The sequence below is a fragment of the Chiloscyllium plagiosum genome, unplaced genomic scaffold (genome assembly GCF_037043375.1).
Source record: "Chiloscyllium plagiosum isolate Xiang-an unplaced genomic scaffold, Cpla_swu_hap1 HiC_scaffold_42, whole genome shotgun sequence".
Taxonomy (NCBI): Eukaryota; Metazoa; Chordata; class Chondrichthyes; order Orectolobiformes; family Hemiscylliidae; genus Chiloscyllium; species Chiloscyllium plagiosum.
In genome coordinates, this window is record NW_028270180.1 from 3,722,683 (window position 1) to 3,748,212 (window position 25,530).

Genomic DNA, 25,530 nt, shown 5'->3' on the forward strand with positions numbered 1-25,530 from the left:
CATTTTATAAATTCCTGCTTTGAAAACAGAAACCAATCTGACTCAAGATTGGGATACAGGCAGACTTAAACCTCTCATGCTTAATGCATTGTCTGAGCAGAGATGTCACTTTTTTTAATAAAACCTTACGTTATCTCAGGAATGTGACTTAAAGAAGTTCTGGTAGTTACATATTAATAAACCAAAAACCTGCAACCCATTCTAAAAGATGAAAGACTTAACAGCAATCTAGATTTGTTCAATGTATTGTACCAGTTGCATGCATGCATGATACTGCAATGCTTTGCTATAAATTTTAAGTCTTATGATCCTGCTCCACAGCTTCTTGACAAAGGAACAGCACTCCGAAAGCTAGTGCTTCCAAATAAACCTGTCGGACTATAACCTGTGTGATTTTTAACTTTGCTCAATGTCAGTCAGCTCAGATGCTCAACTTCCAGGCCATGACTTGTACGCATAATGGGGAATGATTGCAATACTGAGCTTATGTTGCACAGTCTTGGATGTTCTATTTCAAAGATGTTTAATGAAAGATGAAACAGAATGATAGGGTAACACGGTGAAAGAATGAATGTAAACATTCCTTATGAATTTTATGCCACCTTATGGCATCTTATTTAGATGAGCATCGATGGACACAGATTTGACTAAATCTCAAAGAGGGGTTGTGATAGTTAGGAGAAAGTGAGGACTGCAGATACTCAAGATCAGAGTCACGAGTGTAGTGCTGGTAAAGCACAGCAGGTCAGGCAGCATCCGAGGAGTAGGAGAATCGACGTTTTGGGCATTGGTCCTTCATCAGGAATGCCCTTCATCCTGATGAAGGGCTCATGCCCGAAACATCAACTCTCCTATTCCTCGGATGCTGCTTGGCCTGCTGTGCTTTACCAGCACCACACTCTCGGTTGTGATAGTTAGGTCTATAAATGCCTGACTCCAATACTGCACATACTTGTTCTGAGCAAAGTCATCAATCAGAAATGTTAACACTTGCTCTGGCCACAGTTGGATTTCTAACACAATCTGTTTGCATTTCAAAAACTTATCTGATGTTTTACTTCGATAACAGTGGAGTCATTTTGAGGATTTTATGAAAATAAAATGGATCTGAGAAATGGAGATCACCTTACATGCATAAACATAGGAAATTGTTACAATGTTTACAGGGCGGCACAGTGGATCAGTGGTTAGCACTGCTGCCTCACAGCACCAGGGACCCGAGTTCAATTCCATCCTCTACCAAGTGTCTATGTGGAGTTTGCACATTACCCCTGTGTCTGCGTAGGTTTCTGCTGGGTGCTCCAACTTCCTCCTCCAATCCAAAGATATGCAGGTTAGGTGGACTGGCCATGCTAAATTGTCCACAGTGTCCAGTGATGTACAGGCTAGGTGGATTAGCTATGGAAAATGCATGGTTACAGGGTTCTGGTTGGGGTGGGGGGGAGATGCTGTTTGGAGGGTTGATGTGGACTTGATGGGCTGAATGGCCTGATTCCACACTGTAGGGATTCTACTGTATGTAGCAGCTGTTATATTGTAAGTGATGATAATCAGATTTTTAACTATGCACACAAGAATGGTTTACAACAATATTTTCACAGCTTTCATTCTGAAAACTTTGGCAGTAGCTGTATTATAGTGGGTCACAAAACAGAATCCATAATAACTCAAAATAATATCATAATTCCTGGAGTCACATTCACTGTACAAAGTGGGTTGAAGAAAATACTAGAACTTCTGCAGCACTTTAAACATATATCTCAAAGTTCATAAAGGGGGGAAATTGCTGTTGTAGTGGTATCATCAATCGACTAGCAATCCAGAAGCCCAGGTTTGGGGACATGGGCTCAAATCCCACCATGGCAGCTGATGGTGGGTGAAGAATGTGCAGACAGAATACAACGCAGCGAAGTGAGAGATTATGCACTTTGGTAAGAAGAATAAAAGCACAGTCTATTTTCTAACTGGGGAAAGGCTTCGGAAGCACAAAGGGAATTAGGAGTCTTGGCTTGGGATTCTCTTAAGATTAACATACAGGTTCAGCTGGCAATTAGGAAGACAAATACAATTTTCACATCAAGAGGGCTAGAGCAGAAGATGTACTGCGGAGATTCTGGTCAGACCACATTTAGAATATTGAGAGTAATTTTGGGTCCCATACCTAAAGGAAAATATGCTGCTCTGGAGGGGGTTCAGAGGAGGTTTTACAAGCATGATTGAAGTGATGAAGGGTTTGTCATATAAGGAGCAGCTGAGGATTCTGGGTGTGTACTTGATGGAGTTTAGAAAAATGAGTGGGGATCTGATTGAAATTTACAGAATACTGAAAGGCCTGGATAAAATAGACATGGAGATGTATCCATTGGGAGGAGAAACTAGGACCCGAAGGGGACAGCCTCAGAGTGAAGGGGTAACCCCTTAAAACTGAGATGAGGATTTTCTTCAGACAGTGGGAAGATAATTTGTGGAATTCATTTCTGCAGAGGGCATTGGAGGCCAAGTCATTGTGTGTATTTAAGAGGTAGATAGGTTCTTGATTGATATTAAGTACAAGGGTTACAGCGAGAATGGGATTGAGAAACACATCAGACATGACCAAATGGTGGGGCAGACTCAATGGGTTGAATGGCCTAATTCTGCTCGGATATCTTGGTCTCAGTAATATTGAAAAAAAATTGGAAACCTCCACTGGTCTTTCCTTTCCTTTGATCTGCCAGCCTTAAAACAGTCTGGCCTGTGCGTGACTCCAGATCCACCACAATGTCGTTGACTCTTATCTGTCCTCTCAATTTGCCAAACAAGCCACTAAATTCATGGTAATTAAGGATAGGCAACTACCGCTGGTCATGTATACTATGTAAGTGCAAAACTGGGAGCATTTTCATCTTGCACACATCAAGACAATTTGAAAGATTATCAATAACAGGGAAAACCAATATTCAAACTTGAGAGGAAAGTGCTGGCAAATTTGCAGTTGATAAAGTGAGGAGCATCTGAGGAGCAGGCGAGTTGACGTTTCAGGTCAGAATCTTTCATCAGTCCTGATGAAACGTTCCGACCTGAAACATGGACTCCCCTGCTCCTCAGATGCTGCTTGACCTGCTGTGCTTTTTCCAGCTCCACACTATCGACTCTAACGTTTCAGCGTCTACAGTCACAGAGATGTACAGCATGGAAACAGACCCTTTGGTCCAACTCGTCCTTGCCAACCAGATATCCTAACCTCATTTAGTCCTATTTGCCAGCATATCCCTCGAAACCCTTCCTATTCATATACCCACCCAGATGCCCTTTAAATGCTGTAATTGTACCAACCTCCACCACTTTCCTCTGGCAGCTCATTCCATACACATACCACCCGCTGCATGAAAAAGCTGCCCCTTTTATAAATTTCCCTTCTCACCTGAAACCTATGCCCTCTACCTCTGGATTCCCCAACCCCAGGGAAAAGACATTGTCTGTTTAACCTAACCATGCCCCTCATGATTTTATAAACTTCTATAAAGGTTACCACTCAGCCTCCGACACTCCAGGGAAAACAGCCCTAGCCTATTCAGCCTCTCCCTATAGCTCAAATCCTCCAACCCTGGCAACATCCTTGTAAATCTTTTCTGAAACCTTTCAAGTTTCACTTCCGACAGGAAGGAGACCAGAATTGCACGCAATATTCCAACAGTGGCCTAACCAATGTCTTGTACAGCCACAACATGACCTCCCAACTCAATGCTCTGACCAATAAAGGAAAGCATACCAGACGCCTTCTTCACTATCCTACGTACCGGCAACTCTACTTTCAAGGAACTATGAACCTGCACTCCAAGGTCCCTTTGTTCAGCAACACTCACCATCTCCAAGTGATTGATACAGCTGTCACTAAGACAAATGCAGCAATTTATTAATCATCATTGCTAACTACCTACCAAGTTTTGCTTAAATTTTAAACCAGGCAGGTTAACACTGATTGGTCAGGAAACTGCCCTGAGAAATGAACCAGCAAATGGCTATCACTCAATTTGCAGGGGTGAAACAGGTGCATGCACATTTCTTTTTGCCTGTTGTAGTGGCAGTGTGAAACAACTGTTACAATAGCAAAATGAATGGTTTTCACCAGCAACAGGATGTTACTGTCAAGCTAAAAAGATTTTCTACCTATTATACAAATTAATAATGTGGTACACAAATTTCAGTACAGGTGTGATGCAAGGTATAAAAATCGTACAAAGACTGACAGATTGAATCAAGCAGCATATTACTTTAGTTGGTCACAACAAGCAATGTACTGAACCGTACCCAACCAATCTACACTAGGAAAATTTGCAAACAATATCCTACAGTAAAAGTGATTCCACAAGTGGACATTTCCTATTTAATCCTAAGTGTGCATATAACTACACTAACAACCAACTCAGGACTGTCAATTGTGTGTGCAGTGTGGCACACTTGCATGTACAAGATACTACATACATTAATACACAGGGCCTTATCATTTGCAGATAGAATGTTCACACACTCCACCTACTTTAACTCAACAAAACAGGTGACAGCCATTTGCTGATTCATTTCTCAGGGCAAAGCTCTCAACAGTCAGAGTCAAACTGCCTGGTTTAAAATTTAAAAAAAGCATGGCAAATAATTATTAATCATCATTAACCATTGCATTCTCCATGGCCACACCTTTAACAGAGTCTATTGACCACCAATTGGCAATCTCTTCTTATTCAGTATAAAAATTGTTTTCTCTTTGAATTAGTACTCTTATGAATTTTCCTGGTGAGTACAAGGCAAAAAGTTTTGACAAACATTTTTTTTCCAGCAATACCAAAGGACAGATTATTCCTGGTGTAATGCATTTTTTGACATAGTTTTATGATGTAGATACATTCAAAAGCCAAAATGCATATCAGGATCCAACGAGCAGTTATGAGGCAAATGACCAGTTAAAAAGATTGTAGTAAGGTTTGCCAGAAGATGGAAATTCCTACACTTCTACAAATAATGCCATCTGATCTACAACATTCAAAAGTTAACTTTGTTTCTTTCTCTACAATGCTGCCAGAGATACTGGTATTTCCATATTTAACTTCCAGCATTCCAGAGTTTTTCTTCTAATCTATAGAGAACCACCTGTTTCAACACATCAGGCAACAGTGCTACCCTTATGATTGTACAATACCAGAGGATCAGCCAAAGTTTTGCACTTAAAGCCTGGGACTTGATGAAACCTTGATTCAACGAACATAGTCTTAAGGGACTCAAGCTGCCTACTTGAATAGCATTTGGATACTTTTAATATCTTTCTTGGTCTCTACAATGCTCTGCTTTCATGCCCACATTTGGGAACTTCTAAGCAGTAAAGTATCTGAAAGTAATATATTTACTATGGAAATAATTTTTTGTACATTATTTAAATACTGGACGCAGATTCGGCCTGTTTAACATACTTCAGCAACTTATGGATTTTAATATGGCATTTGTCAGACTTCTGACTTAGCTGTCTTTAAGTCCCCTGGTTGAATAAATAATCTGTGGGAAATAATACAAATAGACAACCCTTTATCTGAAATCCTGAAATCCAAGAAGCTCCAAAATCCAAAGGTTTTTCGTGAAGATTTTATCTCATTAACAAGGTTGCTTAGCATGCAAACAGTTAACCCAATCCCACACCCACTCAATGTGGGGGTTCCCCGCTGAACTGTCACTTATTCTGAAATTGGAAAAATTTCCGAATTCCAAAAACCAGCTGGTCCCAAGCGTTTCGGATAAAGGATTGTGTACCTGTACAGTTTTTGCTTGTCATTAGTTTAAAAAATATTTGTTCCAGTGGAACCTAATTATTAAATTAAATGCACGAAATGAGGATACAGATACTGCTATTATCATAATACTAAGACATTTACTATTGCTTAGACCCATTCACTTTAATATTTAAGTATTTGTACACATGTACTGTACAACACTATGCTAATAATTGCTTGAAATTAGTTTGTTCTTTCTCCCTTTTCCAAACTAATTTCTTTTCCTCCTAATCCTATGTGGAGTTTGCACATTACCCCTGTGTCTGCATCCTATGGCGAATCACCTAAATGCCTACTTTACCTACACAGACCCAGATATTAAGTCCTGGATGGCTTTCAGCTAATATTTGTATCAAATAACAATACCCAGCAATTAGGGATCAAGAGTTGAAACCATGGTTGATTTTTTTTCTTCCTAATCTGTGGCGACAAGGCCGGGTATGGGACTCTTGAACTACCCCAACTAAAATGGCGAACACAAGATTTGTGAATGAATCGTGGGCTATTATTTTATGTGATTCAATTGAACACTGCTTTGCCTACTTAAACCAGAGAAGCCATTAGTCTTTTGTTTTTATTAAAATTTCAAAAGCAGCTTTTGGATACCTCTGAAATCCACTCAATGAACTGATCTGCTCTAATCAAACAAGTCAAATAAGTCAAATCATAAGCATCTTTACATATTCTTTCCCATGTGTTAAAATATCAAGATATTAACAGTCCTAAGCTCCCAGCTAAACTGGAAAGAGGCTGGAAGTCTTGTTAATGTGCACACTTTGAGTAAGACAGATTGGTAGCTGAAGTACCAAAACATGTAACCTGGAAATGGTCCACATGCCAAACATCAGATATACAGAAAGCAAGGTTGACAGAGTCAACAATTCACATCGTCACTTGAAGAAACAGGCGTTCGGCAAAAAGCAAGCTCAATCTCTTTTTTGCTTAATTGTTAATTAAGTAAAATTACACAAGATCGAGGTTGAGGGGTGACCTTATAGAGGGGCATGAATAGGATAAATAGACAAAGTCTCTTCCCTAGGGTCGGGGAGTCCAGAACTAGAGGGCATAGGTTTAAGGTGAGAGGGGAAAGATATAAAAGAGACCTAAGGGACAACGTTTTCACACAGAGGGTGGTACATGTATGGAATGAGCTGCCAGAGGAAGTGGCGGAGGCTGGTACAATTGCAACAGTTAAAAGGCATTTGGATGGGTATATGAATAGAAAGGGTTTGGAGGGATATGGGCCATGTGCTGGCAGGTGGGACTAGATTGGGTTGGGATATCTGGTCGGCATGGATGGGTTGGACCGAAGGGTCTGTTTCCGTGCTGTACATCTCTATGACTCTAATTTGTCCCATTTTGGAGTCTTCTTTCTCTATTGCCTCTCCACAAATGACACCCAACATCCTAAAGCACTGTTTATTCAATAGATTATTATGTTTACAATACTGCATTCCTCCAGTATGAACTGATTTGCAATTATCTATTTTTACTGATGGCCTTCTGTACTGAATATTAATATTTAACAAATTAGATTTCCCATTTATATTTAGATCTGCATCAGTTTAACTGAAGCACAAAAGCCAATGAGATACTTCTTCAAACTGAAGACTGGAGAAGCATTGCCCTTTTGTGGTTCAACTCAAAAAATGAAAAACACATAACAATCTGAACACTTGCACTCATTCATTGAACCCATATTTCCCATCCAAGTTGATTATTGGAAATGAAATGCTATTGTGCATAGAAAGAAAGAAATGGTGCAGCATTGGTACTACCAGTTGTGATATAGTGGACAAGTAGAAACCATTCCAAGCAATCACGATAAAGAATCAAACTTGGTGTTAACATGTTTTCAACCACAAGGAAAGCAAAGTGCTCGATAGTGCATTCATTAAATAGTCAAAGCTGTGTAATGCAGTACATGTTAACAAGCCTCACATGGTTGCAATAGTCATTACTTTAATTGTTAGTGGATTAGAGGAGCAAACGTGATTTACAGAATTTATGCATGCTTTACAAAAGAAAAAGTATGCATATAAATATACTTGAATCTTTTCCCCAATTATATGATCTAGAATGATCAATTTAAACTGCTTTTGGTTGGATTAAAGACTTAACTGTTTCTTGAAAAACTAACACCTTTTGACAGTTTTGCCCATGCTTTCCTTGTGGAAGTACAGTGTAATATCAGCAACACATCACTAGTAATACAAAACTCAAATACTAACCAGTTCTGAATCATAGTAATAATCATCCCAAGTCTGTCTGAGTGGTTTCTTTGTCATCTGAGAAAGCAAGGTAGATGCTGTTAGGAAGTTCACACACCTTAAATAACCTTTACAAGGATAAGGCAAGATCCTAATCCAGCAAATAAAGTTCAAGGGATACCAGTGACGAGAACTCATTCTCCTCATCAAAGGAAGGCAGATATTTTTATAAGTTGCACTGAATAAACTTACAATAATCCTGGTATGATCACAGCACATCTAATTATCTGTCAACAGATTTTATATTTTCAAACTAATTAACTACAACTGCAATGAAAAATATTCAAGTCCAGTTATGAACATTGTCCATAGGCTAACCTTGATTTTCATGAATAATGGTATTCATCCGTTTAGACTCTTCCCTCACCAAACCCCTGCAGCAGTGACCAAGTGCCTGCGGTGGCAGCGATAAAGTGTCCCAAGGTCCTGTAGCAGCAACGACTTCTGAGGGGCAGCAGCAGCAATGGTGGCCTCTGAGCGCCAACAGCAGCAATGACAGCGACTTCAAAGGACCTGCGGCAGCTGCAGCGACTTCAGAGGGCCTGCAGCACTGAGACCAGAGGCTTTGGGAAGGGACATCCATTTACCTTATGGAGACAAGGCTATCTCACGTAGCTAAGACTTTAGGTCTGGATGCTTCACCCTTCCTTCTTGGCCTTTTTTTTTTGTATTTCTGTTTTGTTTTAAATATGGTTTTTCCAACTATATTCTTTTTTAAAAATTATATTTGGGCTTTTGTAGCTAAGATGGCCCTGGTGAGTGGCGACTTTGTACACTTTTCACTGTACTCCTGTGCTTCAGTACATAGGACAATAAAACCTAATGCTAATTCTAAAATGCTCACATATGCAAGTGAGCAACTATAAAAACGTGTTTCAGGTGCGTATCATCAAAACATGCCAACTGGGTCTCTTATGCATCCTTAGAGTTTTGATTGTTGTTCAAAATGTTATCCAAGATGGTAGCAGAGTAGGACACTCCAGCTAGAGCTCATCCACTCCACTCGCTTGCGTTCTTTCTTTCGCTTTTATTTTTCTTAGTGTTTTTTTCCTTGTCTCCTGGCTTCCAGCGATGATTTCTGACATAGCCACGTGGCACAGCATTTTCGGGGCATGGTGTGGTGGCCTCCTGATTTTGTGTGGTGGCCTGGCGCAGCAGATTCATGACGTGGCGAGGCAACTTCATGGCCCATGTGGAGGTCTGCAGTGATCTCCAAGCCTCATGATCTTCAAGATGAAGCCCAGTGCAGTGTGGAGCCAGAGCCTGGTACAGACTGGAAGCTAGGTGTCAGCATGGTCTATTGGTCTGAACTTTTAGTTTTGCAACATTGGACATTTTATTATTCTATTGTCTAAGATCTTGTAGCTAAAGAAGCTGTACCTAGATATCTTTGTTCCTAAGATGGCTGTGTAAGTGGCAACGTATCAACTTTTCACCATATTCATTAAGTATATGAGACAATTAAGCTAATTCAATTCAAGGCATTAGAATAGACAGAAAAAATGGATCACTTTTACAATGATATTTTTATTTATACATTCTCCAAAATGATGTCAGCTAAATCTTTTTCTACACTAAGAACAAAAGCTTAGTTATATAGCATCTGATCACTCAAGAACCAATAAATTATTATGAATGCCTTTAGTCCTGTAACATAGGTAAATGTCAGTCACACAAAACTGAAACAGACCCTTCGGTCTAACTCAACCATGTCGAACAAACATCCCAACCTGACCTTGTTCCATTTTCCAGCATTTGGCCCAAATCCTGCCAAAGCCTTCCTACTCATGCTTTTATCAATGTCAATAAGATCACCCCTCAGCCTTCAATGCTCAAGGAAAAATGTCTGACAGTTCCAACATTTTTAATTTTTAATTGTTCGTGGGAGTGGTCTCACTACCTGGGCCAGCAACTTGCCTGTTCCTATTTGGCCTTTAGAAGGTGGTGATCAAGCTTCCTGACCCCTGAAGTTCATGTGATAAGGTGATTTGACCAGTGACTCTGTTTCATACACCTGGCAATGTTAGTGCAAGAAGGATTATTGGATAGAGCAAAGAAACTTCAAACAATGCAATAGGACTTTTCAAATTTACTGAGTTATCAGATATCAGACAGAAAACAACTGTTTAACTTTTCATCCAAAGGACTGCACAGTACTGAAGTGTCAGCCAATGTGACAATAAAATCCTGGATCAAATTTTCAAACTTGGAAATGGAAATCCTACAACTATTATTTTGAAATACATGCACTATTTTAATTTCATTTCTATTGCACTCGATTGTATCTGTACATGGAGTTTTTAAAAAGGTAAGGGAAGAATGGATGCTCATCAGCAAGGATCAAATCTAGAGTTACATTCTATAAATGATGGAGTGATGAGCCAAGGACTTTTTCCCAGGATAGGGGTGTCAAAAACTAGACGGCATAGGTTTAAGGGGAAAAGAGAAAAGTTTAAGGGGAAAAGGGAAAAGTTTAAGGGGAAAAGGGAAAAGTGCAGGACCTGGAGTGTAGGGAGGTTAGGAACATGGCATCAATTTCAAAGGAGGGTGCCCGTAAACAGGAAAGTGGCTTGAAGTGTGTATACTTCAATGCAAGAAGTATACGAAATAAGGTAGGTGAACTTGCAGCGTGGGTTGGTACCTGGGACTTCGATGTTGTGGCTATTACGGAGACATGGATAGAACAGGGACAAGATTGGCTGTTGCAGGTTCCAGGGTTTAAATGTTTTAGTAGGGTCAGAGGTGGGGGTAAAAGAGGGGGAGGTGTGGCATTGCTTGTCAAAGATAGTATTACAGCTGTGGAAAGGATGATGGATGAAGACTCGCCATCTGAGGTAGTTTGGGCTGAGGTTAGGAATAGGAAAGGTGAGGTCACCCTGTTAGGAGTTTTTTTACAGGCCTCCTAATAGTCCTAGATGCGTAGAAGAAAGGATTGCGAGGATGATTCAAGAGAAGAGTGAAAGTAATAGGGTGGTTGTTATGGGGGACTTTACCTTTCCTGATATTGATTGGGAAAGCTATAGCTCAAGTTCGTTAGATGGGTCAGTGTTTGTCCAATGTGTGCAGGAGGGTTTCCTAACACAATATGTAGATAGGCCAACAAGAGGTGAGGCCATACTGGATTTGGTTCTGGGTAACGAACCAGGCCAGGTGTTAGAATTAGAGGTAGGTGAGCACTTTGGGGACAGTGACCACAATTCGGTGACTTTTACTCTAGTGATGGAGAGGGATAAGTGTGCACTACAGAGCAAGTGTTATAGCTGGGGGCAGGGAAATTATGATGCGGTGAGGCATGACTTAGGATGTGTGGCTTGGAAAAGTAAGCTTCAAGGCAAGGGCGTAATTAATATGTGGAGCTTGTTCAAGGAGCAACTATTGAGTGTCCTTGATAAGTATGTACCCGTCAGGCAGGGAGGAAAGGGTCGTGTGAGGGAGCCCTGGTTTAATAAGGAATTGGAATCCCTTGTTAAATGGAAGAGGGCGGCCTATGTAAAGATGAGACGTGAAGGTTCAATTGGGGCGATTGAGAGTTATAAGGTAGCCAGGAAGGACCTGAAGAGAGAGCTAAGAGCAGCAAGTAGGGGACATGAAAAGTCCTTAGTTGGTAGGATTAGGGAAAACCCGAAGGCTTTCTATAGGTATGTCAGGAATAAAAGAATGACTAGGGTAGGAATAGGTCCAGTCAAGGATAGTAGTGGGAAGTTGCGTGTGGAGGCTGAAGAGATTGGGGAGACACTGAATGAATACTTTTCGTCAGTATTCACTCAGGAACAGGACATTGTTGTCAATGTGAGTACTGAGTCACAATTAAGTAGAATGGATGTCTTTGAGGTATGTAGAGAAGAGGTGTTGGAAATTCTGGAAAGGGTGAAAATAGATAAGTCCCCTGGGCCTGATGGCATTTATCCTAGGATTCTCTGGGAAGCAAGGGAGGAGATTGCAGAGCCATTGGCCTTGATTTTTATGTCCTCGTTGTCTACAGGAGTAGTGCCAGAAGATTGGAGGCTAGCAAATATGGTTCCCTTGTTCAAAAAGGGGAGTAGGGATAACCCTAGTAACTATAGGCCAGTGAGTCTCACTTCTGTTGTGGGCAAAGTCTTAGAGAGAATTGTAAGGGATAGGATTTATGAACATCTGGATAGGAATAATGTGATCAAGGATAGTCAGCATAGTTTTGTGAAGGGCAGGTCGTGCCTCACAAACCTTATTGAATTCTTTGAGAAGGTGACTAAGGAGGTGGACGAGGGGAAAGCGGTAGATGTGGTGTATATGGATTTTAGTAAGGCGTTTGATAAGGTTCCCCATGGTAGACTACTGCAAAAAATACGGAGGTATGGCATTGAGGGCGAGTTGGAGGTTTGGATTAGGAGTTGGCTGGCTGGAAGAAGATAGAGGGTAGTAGTTGATGGCAAAGGGTCATCTTGGAGTGCCGTCACTAGCGGTGTTCCGCAAGGATCTGTTTTGGGACCATTGCTGTTTGTCATTTTTATAAATGACCTGGAGGAGGGGTTAGAAGGTTGGGTGTGCAAGTTTGCGGATGATACGAAAGTCGGAGGAGTTGTAGACAGTGAGGAAGGATGTGGCAGGTTACAGCGGGATATAGATAAGCTGCAGAACTGGGCAGAAAGGTGGCAAATGGAGTTCAATGTAGCTAAGTGTGAGGTGATTCACTTTGGTTAGAGTAATAAAAAGATGGGGTACTGGGCTCATGGTCGGATACTTGGTAGTGTGGATGAGCAGAGGGATCTTGGTGTCCATGTACACAGATCTTTGAAAGTTGCCACCCAGGTAAATAGTGCGGTGAAGAAGGCATATGGTGTACTGGCTTTTATTGGTAGAGGAATTGAGTTCCAGAGTACTGAGGTCATGTTGCAGTTGTATAAGACTCTGGTGCGGCCGCATCTGGAGTATTGTGTGCAGTTTTGGTCGCCATACTATAGGAAGGATGTGGAGGCACTGGAACGGGTGCAGAGGAGGTTAACCAGGATGTTGCCTGGTATGGTAGAAAGATCGTATGAGGAAAGGCTGAGGCACTTGGGGTTGTTTTCATTGGAGAAAAGAAGGTTTAGGGGTGACTTGATAGAGGTGTACAAGATGATTAGGGGTTTAGATAGGGTCGACAGTGAGAATCTTTTTCCACGTATGGAGTCAGCTATTACAAGGGGGCATAGCTTTAAATTAAGGGGGGGGTAGGTATAGGACAGATGTTAGGGGTAGGTTCTTTACTCAGCGAGTCGTGAGTTCATGGAATGCCCTGCCAGTAGCAGTGGTGGACTCTCCCTCATTATGGGCATTTAAGCGGGCATTGGATAGGCATATGGAGGATAGTGGGCTAGTGTAGGTTAGGTAGGCTTGGATCGGCGCAACATCGAGGGCCGAAGGGCCTGTACTGTGCTGTATTCTTCTATGTTCTATGTTTAAAAGGGGTCTGAGGGGCAACTTTTCATGCAGAGGGCAGTGAGTGTATGGAACGAGCTGCCAGGGAAGGTGGTGGAGGGGGGGTACAATTGTAACATTTAAAAGGCATCTGGATGAGTACACGAATAGAAACTTTTTAGAGAGACACAGGCCAAACGCTGGCAAATGGGACTAGGTCAGATTGGGATATCTAGTCGGCGCAGACGAATGAGACCGAAGAGTATGTTTCTATGCTGTATGACTTTAATTCATTATTGTAACAAATTGAAATAGTTATCACAATCCAAAAAGCTCATGTAATTTGATTCAAACATGCAAAAATAGAACAAAGAGAAATTGTCCATTTATTAAAGTAGATACAAGGGTATATTGGAACATTAAGTTAAAATTGCTCATGAAGACCACCAACCAAGCACATTTTTTAAGTCAAAAGGTTACTTATGTATATCCAATTTGTATGTTTTAACCTTTCTCAGTAGATTGCAGGTATCATTCATAGAGTAAGAAATGTATTCATGGTAAAGGGGAGATGGCAGCAGTACACAGGAATAGTGTTTGATAAGCCTGTTGGATCAGCAGCTCTATGCTTTGCACATGGAAACTGGTTGCCTGCTAACTGCGGCACAGATTTCACTACGCTTTGACCTCATTTGTCACAGTACCATGGCCATCAATTATACCAAATACATCAAGAACATCACCAACCTTTACGAGCAAAAGCAGCTGTCAGCAAGAACAAGCTCAAATTTGTCCTAACTCAAGATCCACGAAGAGACTTTTCAGCAGAATGAGATCTAAAATAAGAAGCACACCTTTTCTCCTCGAGGTCTCAATTGTAACTATGTAATTGTTGCCCTGGTAGAGTTCGCATGCCTGTCCTTTGTTAAAGCACAGTCTAGATTTTCTGATTTGCAAAACTCAATTAGTCAGCCACGTATTGCCTTAAGCAATATTATTGAGGGAGATTAATGTACTTTGTTTCAAATTGCAATTACAGTGTTCTCTCTCCTACAATGAGAGTAAATCTAAATTAACTTCATCAAAGGATGGAAACAAAAAGCCAAAAAGATGAGTCACAGACTTTTGCAGTCCGATCAAAGGCATGCTTTTAAAAGAGATGATAAGCTGTTTTTGATTCTGAAAGATTCAATCATCTATATTTATACTGCATAAAATAATCTAACAAAATAATCAACCCCAGCTACAATTTTGAACTTTGTGCTTTATTAATTTGCATCTAAATCAATTGTCTTATTCTGAACTTCAATCAAAAGGGTTTGAGATGCCTCAAAGCTGCTGGTGACACCTTTTGCCCCAAACTTCCATTCAATAGTTAACAATTGCCATGTCCCTACCCATGTTAGTTTGGGAACATAACTTCACACCACAGAAACTTCATAATTTAATATAAGATATCAAATAAATATAATCATTATATAAGCTGCCATTAATTTTCTAACATACATATGAATGCAAAGCAGCTTTCATGTTTATGCCAGCTGCCACAACGTCAATCCACTTAATTCTGAACAACATGCATTCCAGCTGTAATTTCTAAACATATTACCTTAAAAATTTCACAAGTAACATCTCCAATGAATTCTTTGCACAGGATGAACTTTTGGCACTAACCTGATTCAAGTAATGGTATTCTTCAGGCTCCTGCAGGTGGAAACTTTTTTTCTCTTCTTCATTGGCTCCTGCCAGCAAGTAATAGAATACATGATAGTTTCTGAAACAGGAATGACACACCACACAATGTTACATTAACATTCAAGCAACTGCAATGCGACAATAAAGTTGTGAAGATATGGCAAATTTACATCAGTTATGCAATATAAAGAGAAGCCATTTGTATTATCCTAACAGTAAAAATGCTCAAAGTCTAAATGTGTTAATTTATGCTGAAACAGTTGGAAGTGGAGTTGCCTCTATCTGCATATAATGGAGTCTGATTGTACTATCGATGGTGCTGAGAACAGACTATATTAGTTTTTACACATCCATATATTGATCCAAGACCAAATTACAGAATCGCTCTCTGCACATCTAATCAAGGGAAAACAGCTACTGACTTGACACAAATCATCAAATTCATTTTTTAAACTCAAGATATAGGGGTTGACTTTTACAAGCAACATTTTAGAGAAACTGAAACCTTCTTTCATGGAGCTACCAAGTTGGACATTGTTCCTGCCAGACTTGCCCCCAGAAGTTACATCAAAAGGATCTAAAATTGAGCAGCCAACATCAAATGGTGTGTTTTCCTATCGTTCTATGGATGAGGAGGTTTGTATCAGGGAGAGTTTGACTTCATTGAGTGGTGCAAGTGTTGAGTTTGGACTTTTCAGTTATTAAGTCAAAGAGTGACTTATACAAAGGATACATGAAAAGTGAATGATTTTTCGCTAAAAATCAATAATTGACATATACAGATTAACCATCACAAGGGCATACATACCAAATTATTACCAAACCCAATGATTTCAGTTAAAATCTCTCTCTCTTATCTAGGTCTGGTCTCTGTTGTCATCCTTTTCCATGTAAAATCTGCTACATTTTAATCCTCAGAAAAATTAAAGCAGCTGCAATTTGAATGACTATTCCCCAGTGTCTTGCCAGTTTCATTGGTAAGTTAATAACAGAAATTCCTTTTCGAACAAATTATCTTTTATTTTCCAACACAGAAGCTCCACTTCTGTAAAATATTATTCAATGATAAAATCATGCATTACCCTTATCCTTAAGCATTCAACTGGAAACAATTTCAAGGTAAAAATTGTGTGTCCTGTCTGGATGGGGACACAAACCTTACCCCAAATCTTTTAATCTTGAAGTGAATTTTGTATTCATTAACTGTTACTACTTGAAAATGGGATTAATTTCCATTTCAGACACAATATCAAAGATAGCACAAAAAACGTTGAAGTAAAAGTCAAATAATTGCTTGTGAGAAGGTAAATCAAACATCACTAAAAAGGGACATGAAAGTCAAGACTTTTTGTCTTGTACTCATCAGGAATGGGCTGCAAGAAAACAAATATTGAAAGGAACACCAATTTATATGGCATGAGAAGAGGGGTATCATTTCACTGGTATGGAGATGCAGCTGGATCTGCTATCTAACAAGATGATTAACCTCAGGCTGGGCAGGTATTTCTGACTAACCAGGGTATTACAACTGGAATGCAGTGGGGATTGGCAGGCTCCAAAACCCCTTCTCAATGAAAAAGATTCAATGTTGCACACAAATTGTTTTTGCCTACATAGAACAGAGTCCTTAAGGTTACCAAAATAAATTCTAGCACATGCCAATGAAACATACTGCAACCCTGACCAAATCTTAAAAGGGTCTCTGGTGTAATTCATAAGAGTTTGGATTATTTCGTACATATTGCCTAATTACAGAAACACGTTACACCATTCTGAATTTTGCAAGCAGGTCTGGTTAAGTACAGTCAGTATGCTGCCTCTTGCAGATAATTAAAGAGACATATTGTTTGACATGGTCTGCCGATCACTGAGACATGCAGTCTACATACCCAATGTCACACCACTACAGAAATTCATAGACCATATTACTCATCTGTCAGTATCCAGAGCATCTTTTGAGCTTGGCAGTAGCATCCCATGAGTGGAGAATACCACTCATGTGTTTACTGCAAAGTAGCAGCATGAGATGGCCTCTACAATTTCATTGTTGAGAAATTCTATATCAGTTACACCACTGTTACATGCAAAGTGAAGCTCTCTCCACATTATACTTAATTTGACCTGCAAATCCTGATGAGGCAGAATAAAGGACCATGTACTACATGCCAAACACCTCCATCGTACAACAAGGTTTACAAATAAAGGTTCCTCCTTTCTGTTCTCTCAAACACTCCCGGGTCAGATTTATTCTGAGTGACAAAATACCTTTTATCCTGCTCTAATCTATGAAAATTACCCCTATTGCATCAATGTGATTTGTTCCACTTCCAACATCCTGTTACAACCAAATTGCTAATATCGGGCTACCTTTGTTTTGCAATAATGGTTTTGAAATTAAATTCAAACAAGCTTACAATGAACAAACGTTGCTGGATTTCAAGGTGCAACACAGCAAATTACCATAAACTACAGTTCTTGCCATCTGGCAAGTCCATTTCTGCACAAATATTAATCAGTGGTAACTGTGGCAAAAAAAATATATTATATTTCAGTATAATAACATAAATAGAACAAAAACATCCTTTTCCAGAAACATGGAATTAGTATGTTATAATTTCATCCTAAAATGTAACTTTTAATATGATTTTTAAATTGCCAAATTTAAAATTAAAATACTAGAAACCTACTTTATCCTACAGTCCAAGCTAGAGCTGTCATTTACAGATACACATTTTTTTTGTATGTTTGTTCTATGGAGGATGAACCCCACTTTCTGAATTTCTGGTAATATTCACATCATGTCAAATTGACTCATTGTATAGTTTGCACCTCTTACCGTTCATTATGCTCCTGGTAGACCAGCCGCGACTTCTCCAGCAGGTACTTTTCAACATAAGCTCTACAAAAGCAAAATTCTGTTATTAGTTAGATCAATAAAAAGCCTTCTTAGAAATCAACCACTGAACCTTCATGCCTGTCTGTCCATCCAACCAGGGTACATATATCCGATCCAAAGACGTGCAGGTCTGATGAATTGGCCATGCCAAGTTGCCCATCGTGTTAGGTGCTGGAAAAGCAAATTTATCCATCTGTTCAAACGTTGTTGCATCCATTCTAGATGTCCATTATCAGCCATGGTTAGCTCATTTCAAGTTGTGGCACTGTTCCTCTCTTAGAGTCATAGAGATGTACAGCATGGAAACAGACCCTTCAGTCCAACTTGTCCATGCTGACCAGATATCTCAACCCAATCTAGTCCCACCTGCCAGCACCCGGCTCATATCCCTCCAAACCCTTCCTATTCATATACCCATCCAAATGCCTTTTAAATGTTGTAATTGTACCAGTCTCCACCACATCCTCTGGCAGCTCATTCCATATACGTACCACCGTCCGCATGAAAAAGTTGCCCTTAGGTCTCTTTTATATCTTTCCCCTCTCACCCTAAACCTATGCCCTCTAGTTCTGGACTCCCTGACCCCAGGTAAAAGACCCCAGCCTCTCCCTATAGCTCAAATCCTCCAACCCTGGCAACATCCTTGTAAATCTTTTCTGAACACTTTCAAGTTTCACAACACCCTTCCAAAAGAAAGGAGACCAGAATTGCATGCAATATTCCAACAATGGCCTAACCAATGTCCTGTACAGCCACAACATGACCTCCCAACTCCTCTACTCAATACTCTGACCAATAAAGGAAAGCAAAACAAATGCCTTCTTCACTATCCTATCTCCCTGTGACTCCACTTTCAAGGAGCTAGGAACCTGCACCCCAAGGTCTCTTTGTGCAGCAACACTCCCCAGGACCTTACCATTAAGTGTACAAGTCCTGCTAAGATTTGCTTTCCCAAAATGCAGCACCTCGCATTAATCAGAATTAAACTGTATCTGTCACTTCTCAGCTCATTGGCCCATCTGGTACAGATCCTGTTGTAATCTGAGGTAACCCTCTTCTCTTCTATCAGATCAGAGCCAAAACTACTCATCACTCCCAAGTATCCACAAATAACAAAGAAAATCAAATTGTTTTCTCCACTCGTTACCTCTTTATGCACTCTCATTTCTTGCAAATGTCATCTAAAAAATCATGGACTTTTTGGTCTAAAGCATATGCATCATCACCATTGCCTCCTCTGACATGTCTGACCATTAGGTGTTAGCTATGAATTAGAAGCAGCACTATGTTCTGAGGAAAAAAACATTAAGAGGTCAACGGGCTTGATCAGAAAGGCTAGGCTGTTTTTTTCTCTCTACAAGAGTGAGGAAGTATGCCACTATTAGCAATATTGACTTTTGGATGAGATGTTAAATAGAAGCCCTATCTGCTCCCTAAATAAGAGGGCGAAAGATACCGTGATAAAATTTCTAAGAAGAGCAGGGGAGTTCTCCCTGGTGTCTTTCCCAATATTTATCCTTCAGTCAATATGAGTAAAACATTCACCTGTTCATTATCACATTGCTACACACAAATTGACTGCCACACTACAAAGCTTTCATTTGCAGTACAAATATAATTAATTGGCTGTAAAGGCCTTTCTATTAAGTTGTGTATGGAATCACAAATGAAATTTCTTTAATCATCCACACCCACTCAGTCCATTGACTCCTATCTCCTTATATGACTTTTATCTAACAGTTCATTATAATTTTCTTTCTCTGTCATTCCCATTTAGTGTTCCACTTAGTTCACTCACTTGAGACAGAAAGACCACCGAGTTCTAAAAGGTCTTCAAGGATTAGATGGTCAAATTGCTTCTTTGCTTAAACTGCCACCTGCAGTGCTTTCCAAAGCCTGCCAAACACTCTACCTCCTTCTTCAGTAGGTGTAAACTATCACTTGGCATTATGATGACATAACTAAACATCAAGCTTCTACATATGTGCAGACAATGGAGTCATACAAAACACAAAGGAAGATGGCTATGATTGCTCAAAGTCAATCACTCCACCACAGGACATCACTGTAAGAGTTCCCAGGCCCAGCCATCTATAGCTGCTTTATCAAAGGCACACTCTCCATTACAAAGTCAACAGTCAGTTGAAGTTTCAGCAATCACAATTTCTCAGGCACTGAAGTATTTGTGTCCAAACGAAACAGGAACTGGACGCTCTGAGGTGACCTGATGAGCAATAACAAGTACCAAGTAACATCTCAAACAACTGAGAACCTGACCACTGCCCCTTCAAATCCACTGATATTATCACTGAATCTCCCACTATCATCCTGGGGCTTACCATAGACAAGAAACTAAACTGAACCATCTGTATAAATACTGAGACTACAAGAGCAGAGCAGAGCCTGGAGATTTCTAAGGCACAAAATTCATCTTCCAACTTCACAGTCTGTCCACCAACTACAATGTGGGATATGCCAGTGTTGGACTGGGGTGGACAAAGTTAAAAATCTCACATCACGAGGTTATAGTCCAACAAGTTTATTTGGAAGCACCAGCTCTCAGAGTGCTGCTCCCAAGCTAGTGCTTCCAAACAAACCTGTTGGACTATAACCTGGTGTATGATCTTTAACCTGGTCCACCAACTACAAGGCACAGGTCAGAGGTGTAATGAAGTAGTCTCTATTTGCTTGAGTGAGAGCAGGTCCAAAAACGATTCGTTGACAACATCAACAGGAGAATTTCAAATGGCTAAATAGTTGAGTGCTGTTGCTTTTCAAAAGGTCGCAATTCCATTCATCCACCCACAGTCTCATACCTCTTAACCTCCTCTCTGCAAATATCATTGTGCACTTATTTTATATTTAACTTATAATAATTATATCACTAATAATGCTTCAACAAACTTAGCTGATAAAATAGAAACCTATTTATGGTGGGAGGAGATTCAAAAATATTGAATGATTTCTCTTTTCATCACTCTTTTTAAACAAACAGTAATCCAGCCATATGCCTTACATTACTCACCCTCGTACAGTGCCAGTCTCCTGGTAGTTCACTTGAATGAATTTACCAAAACGGCTCGAGTTGTTATTATGAGCTGTCTTTGCATTCCCAAAAGCCTGTTGATGAAACAAAAAATAGTCAGAAACTCTGCAAAGTGAAGGTTCCTCGCTCTTCATTTCAATTATCGCCAAAGATGTTGAGGCATGTCAAGATCTTTCAAAACCTGGAAACTGGATTTGAGTAATAAAAAGAATCTGCAAAAAAAAAGCATGTAACAACTGTGGAATGCATATTGTTTCAAACTGCACTTATTTTATACTCAACTGAACATTCATTGCTTAATGATTTTTTCCATCTCACACATAAATGAGCTCCATTATTTTGGGAAACATGCTCACAGATATGGGTAATCTTTTGGTATCTTGCCCATATTGTCTGACTTCGCTTTTCAATCTGGTCAGTGCATATGAACAAGATATCATAATAGAAAAGGTCTATTAGCTTAAAAATACAATGATTCACCTTTCACAGCTTTCTAAATATCCCAAAAATTCACAAGAAATTCAGAAGAAATTCCTTTTCATCAATATCTAATATGAGAGCCCCTTATCTGAAACTGTGTCGCTTAGTTCTGGATTGTCCAATGAGAAATATCATCTCAGCATTCACCCAGTTAAGCATCCTCAGAATCCTATGTCTCATTCTTTCAAACTTAAATGGGTATAGGTCAATCTGCTTAACCTTTCCTCATACGGTAATCCAATCGTCCCAACAATCAGCCTAATGAACCTTCCCTCAACTGGTTTCCATGCAACTTTACTCTTCCTTAAGTCACAAGTCCAAACCGCACACAGTACACCAAATGTGGTCACCGCACCATTTTATGCAGTTGAAGAGAGTCTGTCCCACTTTTATATTCCATTCTCTTGGTATCAAGGCCACATTTCAATATTCTTTCATGTATGCGAATGCCAAGGTCCATCTATATTGGAGCAGTCTCCAGCTTCTCTCCAATTAAATAATTTTTTTCCTGTTTTATCTACCAGTTTTCTATATTATATTTCATCTGCCAATTTCAGGTTTACCTAAAGCCTGTAGATGTCAGTAGATATGAGTTTTCTGGAGTCACTAAACAACATTACATCCATCGAAATTTCTTTCAAATGTTGGTGCAACTCCCAAACCACAGCAATGCTTTTTATGGAAGCAAAAACAAAAATCACAGAATACGATGACAACCATCATAGCTGAACAAAGAATTCAAAGCTAAAGTAGCAACATTTGACATTTGTCCACTATAATAGGTCAATTATTCCCTATGATATAGGACTATCAATACTAATAACCTCTAATTTCAATTTTATGGCAAAATAAGACCAGCAATGGCAACAGATCAAGCTGCTACAGGAAAGATGTTATGAAACTTGAAAGGGTTCAGAAAAGATTTACAAGGATATTGCCAGGAGGGATTGGGGTATAAGGAGAGGTTGAATAGGCTGAGGCTGTTTTCCTGGAACCTCGGAGGCTGAGAGGTGACCTTACAGAGGTTAATAAAATCATGAGGGGCATGGATATGGTGAATGGACAAGGTCTTTTCCCAAATATAGTGGAGTCTAAAAATAGAGGGCATAGGCTTAAGATGAGAGGGGAAGATTTAAAAGGGACCTAAGGGGCAATATTTTCACACAGAAGGTGATGCAAGGATGGAATGAGCTGCCAGAGGTGGAGAGGCTGGTGCAATTGCAACATTTAAAAGGCATCTGGATGGGTACATGAACAGGAAGGGTTCAGAGGGACACGGGCCAAATGCTGACAAATGGGACCGTATTAATTTAGGATATCTGGTCGATATGAAGAAGTTGGTCCGAAAGGTCTGTTTCCATGTTGTACATCTCTAAGAATCCAATTTCACATAGTAACAATTCAATAATATAACTGTTCAGAAATTAAACTAATGCAACTGCTCATAAACTATGAGTTCTGTATCACGCATGATGGAATCCATGGTTTCAAATTTTTTTTTAAAAAAAGACAGACCCATATCAAAAAGGGAAGCTAAGTGAGAAAACTGGCCCTTCTGATTTCTTAGGAAGCAAAGACTGAAAACATAATTGGAATGCACAACTTCTGGGGAGACAAAGAATGACCAAAAGATATAGATACTGCTATTGGCTCTGTGAATTGAAGATAATATTGGTGGATTTAAATTGTCCAAACTGTCTTAAGCAGTGACGAACAGGTTCTGTTGACATATGTCATTTTCGTAGAATCAGGGTTGGTTATATATTGTGGTGAGGCAGGGATCAGGCTAAATCCCTGAAAAGCTGAAATTTTCTGAAACACATTTTTATGAGTTTGATTACCTGTATACTGGATGGATCGTCAGACTAATTCATAGGACTTATTTTACTTGACTACATGATTTAACACGAAATACTTAGTTTAGAACTTGACTTGACAATCAAATCATAATCATGTCCATATTACAGAGGAGGAGGTGCTGGATGTCTTGAAACACAAAGGTGAATAAATCCCCAGGACCTGATCAGGTGTACCCTAGAACTCTGTGGGAAGCTGGAGAAGTGGTTGCTGGACCTCTTACTGAGATATTTGTATCATTGATAGTCACAGGTGAGGTGCGGAAGACTGGAGGTTGGCTAACGTGGTGCCACTGTTTAAGAAGGGTGGTAAGGACAAGTCAGGGAACTATAGACCAGTGAGCCTGACGTCAGTACTGGTCAAGTTGTTGGAGGGAATCCTGAGGGACAGGATGTACATGTATTTGGAAAGGCAAGGACTGATAAGGGATAGTCAACATAGTTTTATGCATGGGAAATCATGTCTCACAAACTTGATTGAGTTTTTTTGAGGAAGTAACAAAGAGGATTGATGAGGGTAGAGCAGAAGATGTGATCTGTATGGACTTCAGTAAGGCGTTTGACAAGGTTCCCCCCAGGAGACTGATTAGCAAGGTTAAGTCTCACGGAATACAGGGAGAACTAGCCATTTGGATACAGAACTGGCTCAAAGGTAGAAGACAGAGGGTGGTGGTGTAGGGTTTTTTTTTAGACTGGAGGCCTGTGACCAGTAGAGTGCCATAAGGATCGGTGCTGGGTCCACTGCTTTTCATCATTTATATAAATGATTTGGATGCGAGCATAAGAGGTACAGTTGGTAAGTTTGCAGATGACATCAAAATTGGAGGTGTAGTGAACAGCGAAGAAGGTTACCTCAGACTACAACAGAATCTTGATCAGATGTGCCAATGGGCCGAGAAGTGGCAGATGGAGTTTAATTTAGATAAATATGAGGTGCTGTATTTTGGGAAAAGAAATTTTAGCAGGGCTTATACACTTAATGGTAAGGTCCTAGAGAGTGTTGCTGAACAAAGAAACTTTGGAGTGCAGGTTCATTGCTCCTTGAAAGTGAGTCGCAGGTAGATAGGATAGTGAAGAAGGCGTTTGACATGCTTTCTTTTATTGGTCAGAGTATTGAGTACAGGAGTTGGGGACGTCATGTTGAGGCTGTACAGGTCATTGGTTAGGCCACTGTTGGAATACTGCGTGCAGTTCTGGTCTCCTTCCTATCAGAAAGATGTTGTGAAACTTGAAGGGGTTCAGAAAAGATTTACAAGGATGTTGCTGAGATTGGAGGATTTGAGCTATAGGGAGAGGCTGAACAGGCTGGGACTGTTTTCCCTGGAGTGTCGGAGGCTGAGGGGCAACCTTATAGAGGTTTGCAAAATTATGAGGGGCATGGATAGGATAAATAGGCAAAGTCTTTTCCCTGGGGTCGGGGAGTCCAGAACTAGAGGGGAAAGGTTTAGGGTGAGAGGGGAAAGATATAAAAGAGACCTAAGGGGCAACGTTTTCATGCAGATGGTGGTACACGTATGGAATGAGCTGCCAGAGGAAATGGTGGAGGCTGGTACAATTGCAACATTTAAAAAGCATTTGGATGGGTATATGAATAGGAAGGGTTTGGAGGGATATGGGCCGGGTGCTGGCAGGTGGGACTAGATTGGGTTGGGATATCTGGTCGGCATAGATGGGTTGAAGGACCTGTTTCTATGCTGCACATCTCTATGACTTTGTAGACTCTGGGTTTTGATGTAAAGAGAATTAGCTGAGATTGTATTTTGCATTAGCTTTGATTCCTTCATGTTTTTGTGCAAATGCGTACGCAAACAATTGTGCTGACAACTAACTTAGGACTGTTAGTAGTGCAGGCTGGCAGCGTAGTGCAGCTATTTTTAAAAATTCATTCAGGGGTGCAAGTGTCACTGGCTGGGCTAGAAATAATTGCCAATCCCTAGCTGCTCTCGAAAAAGTGGGGATGAGTAGCCTTCTTGAACCACTGTAGTACATTTGCTGGAGGGGGAGGTTCAAGTCCCCTGCGCAGTTTTGGGGTTCGAGTCCCCGGACGGGGAATAATTGAGGTTCGAGTCCTCTGTGCAATACTGGGGTTCAATTCCCCTGGGTGGGTTTGATTGAG

General features: G+C 40.2%; 1 protein-coding gene across 4 annotated transcripts in view; it reads right to left on the bottom strand.

The window, feature by feature from the left end:
* Window positions 1-25,530, bottom strand: part of LOC122542431 (unconventional myosin-IXa) — a 370,841-nt gene that overhangs the window by 192,710 nt on the left and 152,601 nt on the right. For all 4 annotated transcript variants that reach the window (XM_087982055.1, XM_087982054.1, XM_087982053.1 and 1 more), the window contains 4 exons: window positions 21,058-21,152; window positions 17,973-18,035; window positions 15,116-15,215; window positions 8,027-8,083 (listed from right to left, as the gene is read on the bottom strand). In XM_087982055.1, the coding sequence (XP_087838181.1) occupies window positions 8,027-8,083; window positions 15,116-15,215; window positions 17,973-18,035; window positions 21,058-21,152 (315 nt within the window). The remainder of the gene's footprint in view (window positions 1-8,026; window positions 8,084-15,115; window positions 15,216-17,972; window positions 18,036-21,057; window positions 21,153-25,530) is intronic.